The sequence below is a fragment of the Teleopsis dalmanni genome, unplaced genomic scaffold, assembly GCF_002237135.1.
Source record: "Teleopsis dalmanni isolate 2A unplaced genomic scaffold, ASM223713v2 unscaffolded_contig_1458, whole genome shotgun sequence".
Classification (NCBI taxonomy): Eukaryota; Metazoa; Arthropoda; class Insecta; order Diptera; family Diopsidae; genus Teleopsis; species Teleopsis dalmanni.
Window position 1 is genome coordinate 1 of NW_024032840.1, and position 3512 is coordinate 3512.

General features: G+C 28.6%; 1 protein-coding gene across 1 annotated transcript; it reads left to right on the forward strand.

The window, feature by feature from the left end:
- The first annotated feature begins 43 nt into the window (after positions 1 to 43).
- On the forward strand, positions 44 to 3024 carry LOC119664129 (sarcocystatin-A-like). Its single transcript, XM_038073683.1, has 3 exons — positions 44 to 170; positions 2621 to 2733; positions 2795 to 3024. Exons 1-3 carry the CDS (start codon positions 99 to 101, stop codon positions 2991 to 2993), a joined length of 384 nt encoding a protein of 127 aa, XP_037929611.1. The 5' UTR covers positions 44 to 98; the 3' UTR covers positions 2994 to 3024.
- Positions 3025 to 3512: the final 488 nt, after the last annotated feature.

The window sequence follows — 3512 nt, forward strand, 5'->3', positions numbered from 1 at the left end:
TTACGGAAGCAAATATAAATGAATGCATTCCATTAGAATTTCACTCAGTGTTGTGAGCTGCTCTAAGCAGTTTGGTACGGTGTTGATTTTAAATCAAAATGTTTAATCCGAAGATTGTTTTTGCTTTCTTTGCCCTATTTGTGGCAATCACCTATGCTAAACCGAATGATGTAAGAAAAAATCAAACTTAAAAAATAATTACTAAATAAATATAAATATTTATGTGCTTATATATACAAATGCTTATATACCGGAATTTCTATGGATTCAATTAAAAATCTAAAAACAAAAATGTTAAAGGTCATGGTTGGTAATGTGTTTATGTCAACACTAAAGAAAATATCCTGTTTTGTGAATTCATTTCTTGATAATAGTTATTGCTAATAGTGATAAAAAATTTTGTGGTGCTGTCATGGCTTAATTTAAATCTATAACTAATTATTCAATATACATTTAAAAAGTTAAATGCATTAGTGTTGAAAAAGAAACTTGTCAAACGAGTTAAAAAAGTATTTGAAACCAAACTGATTCGAAAACTGTGGCATATCCGGACCACAAATCCGGATGTGTCGGATAGTTTTTTTTAAAAGAAAGCTTCTTGAACTTATATAAAGATTTATTTTATATAGTTTATTTCTATATAACAATATTGACGACATTTCGAAACCTTTTTAAAAACGCAGTATCAATAAAAATTGACCAAAAAGTCCCGAATTTATCGATTTAATTACGAACCCTTTTAGATTTAATATGTATACTAACTCTCAAGTTGTCGAGAGTGCATCTCCTTCCGATTGTGTTTTCCGATTGTTGCAAAGGATACGTTGCAAAGAGTTTCCGCAACATTATTTTATCAAAAACAAGCGTTTAGGTGTGGTTGTGAATCTGTTAAGGATGGGAAATGCAGTGCAATACCATCGACTACAAAAGCCGACAAAAATATTAATTAACCCTTATACGCCCAAGGATTTCTTTTGTTGGAATTTTTGGTCAATATTTTATACATTGCGTATGTTAGGGTCAAAAATCACGAATATGAAGTCAAAATTTTTTTTGCAATTTTTAGTTTTGGTGAAAAGTGGTGTTCGATTAATCGAAGAGTGGGCGTTTTCACTAGATAATTTTTGTTCTTTCTATGTCATTATAAGCGAATATGTTATGCACCGGCATTTGCTCTGACATTGACTGTTGCACATATTGCATTTTCAGACAGAAGACACATGATGTGGAAGAATGTAAAAAAATGCTCGAAGTATATTTTAGGTATACTTTATTCTGATTTCGAAACAACATTTTCTAGTAATCGCGTTATAAATCGGCTCCCAGACCAAGTTTCTTGCCGAACAAAGACACCGCAACTTATACCCAAACCGGATTGGTTTTCCATGTATAAACATTTTGCATAATTGATGACCAAAATATGGGACCACCTGTTCATCAACTGAGAGTTCCTTCATTTAAAATATTATTAGTTTGTACATTATTTATTAGTAAATTACATTCATGCTAAGACAAATCTATTTAAATAAAGTTTTGTAAATAGACTTGTCTTAAATTGATGAATTTAATTTACTTATAACTAATCTACAAACTAATAATATTTTAAGTAAATATAACGCTTAAATTTATAATTTAATAAATAAACTGTCTATAATTGTGTGAATTTTTCATTAGATATCGTATAAAATGAGTAATTGTAATTATAAACAATTAATTTAAACTTGTTAAGCAGCTTTTTATTTCCATCAAACTAGTTCTAAATTTTTTATATTATGATCTTCATAATATATATGTATGTATGTATGTATATATTCATAAAATATATGTATGTATGTATTAAAAACAATTATTTGTAATTCCCTATATTATAGAATTAAACTGTAGGTGGGCATTGCGCTATTTCTAAAATAATTAACAATAATTTTAGTGATTAAGGACGTGTGCGAGTTAGGCTAAGGACGTGTGCGAGTTAGACTAAGGACGTGTGCGAGTTAGGCTAAGGACGTGTGCGAGCCTAACTCGCTTAGCCTAACTCGCACACGTCCTAAATAATTTTAAATTTACCATCATAGATCTACTATTCGATCAATTTCACTAGAAGACTATGCTATTTTAATGTGGAACAATATCCTTGAATACTTTACTTTAGTAGGTAAAAACCGTTTGTTAAAATATGACTTCATCCAAATAATTAAAGCATCGTCAATTGTGATTCCATTAGTTCTTGTGGAAGATAGTTTCACTCGCCTTTTCTTGCTTATTGGTCAAGCTGTGAAAAAAGGATTATAACTTCGGTAAAGTCAATATTGTTGGCCTTTTAACTTAGGTAAGGCCAGGTTATAACCGGAATTCTAACATTTTATTGGGCTATTGTGTTGCATGACAAAATTTAAAGAGTTTAATACAGGAATCATTGTTAAAGCTGAGGATGCTCTGTGAGAAGTTTTGTAGCCGACTCACATCAGTATATTTAAACTGATGTTAATTTAAATTTAATTACCTCTTTTAAATTTAAATAACAAAACCATTAAAGTAAAGATATACACCTTCAAAATCATCAATTTTTTTTCTTGCATAGTTTTAATTAATATGTTATTTACAATTTATATTATATTTACAGCTTCATGTTATTGGAGGTCCTAAAAATTTGCAAGGTGACGATTTGAAGGATGCCGAAAATACATTACAAAATTCTTTAAATAAACTGGCTGCAGGCGATGGACCCAATTATAAGTATTTAAATAATTATAAATTTTTGTATAATATAATATAAAATATTTCATTATTGCTACAGAATTGAGGAAATCATCTCTGCTTCACGTCAAGTGGTTTCTGGTTCTCTTTACAAAATCAAAGCAAAACTTGTGGGCAATGACAGTTCCACCAAGGTTTGCGATGTCAAAATTTGGTCTCAGCCATGGTTGGAGAATGGCATTGAAGTCACTTTTGAATGTGATGGAGAAGAAAAAGTTGTGAAGAAGCATAGTGCTTAAAATATATTAAAAAAAAATAGTTAAAATTTGACATACATTGTAATCTTTTCTCACTCAAATAATGTTTTAAGCATAGTGCTTAAATTATTGAAAAGTAGTTAAAATAAGACATACATTGTAATCTTTTCTCACTCAAATAATGTTTTAAGCATAGTGCTTAAATTATTGAAAAGTAGTTAAAATATGACATATATTATAATCTTATCTCACTCAAATAATGTTTTAAGCATAGTGCTTAAATTATTGAAAAGTAGTTAAAATAAGACATACATTATAATCTTTTCTCACTCAAATAATGTTATAAGCAGAGTGCTTAAATTATTGGAAAGTAGTTAAAATAAGACATACATTATAATGTTTTCTCACTCAAATAATGTTCTAAGCATAGTGCTTAAATTATTGAAAAGTAGTTAAAATATGACATACATTATAATCTTTTCTCACTCAAATAATGTTATAAGCATAATGCTTAAATTATTGAAAAGTAGTTAAAATAAGACATACATTATAATGTTTTCT

Bases quoted from the DNA above. Each gene is read 5' to 3' on its own strand.
- LOC119664129 (XM_038073683.1), top strand. From the start codon at position 99: ATGTTTAATCCGAAGATTGTTTTTGCTTTCTTTGCCCTATTTGTGGCA. The intron at 171-2,620 runs GTAAGAAAAAAT...TTATATTTACAG, and splicing joins CCTATGCTAAACCGAATGAT to CTTCATGTTATTGGAGGTCC. The intron at 2,734-2,794 runs GTATTTAAATAA...TTATTGCTACAG, and splicing joins GGCGATGGACCCAATTATAA to AATTGAGGAAATCATCTCTG.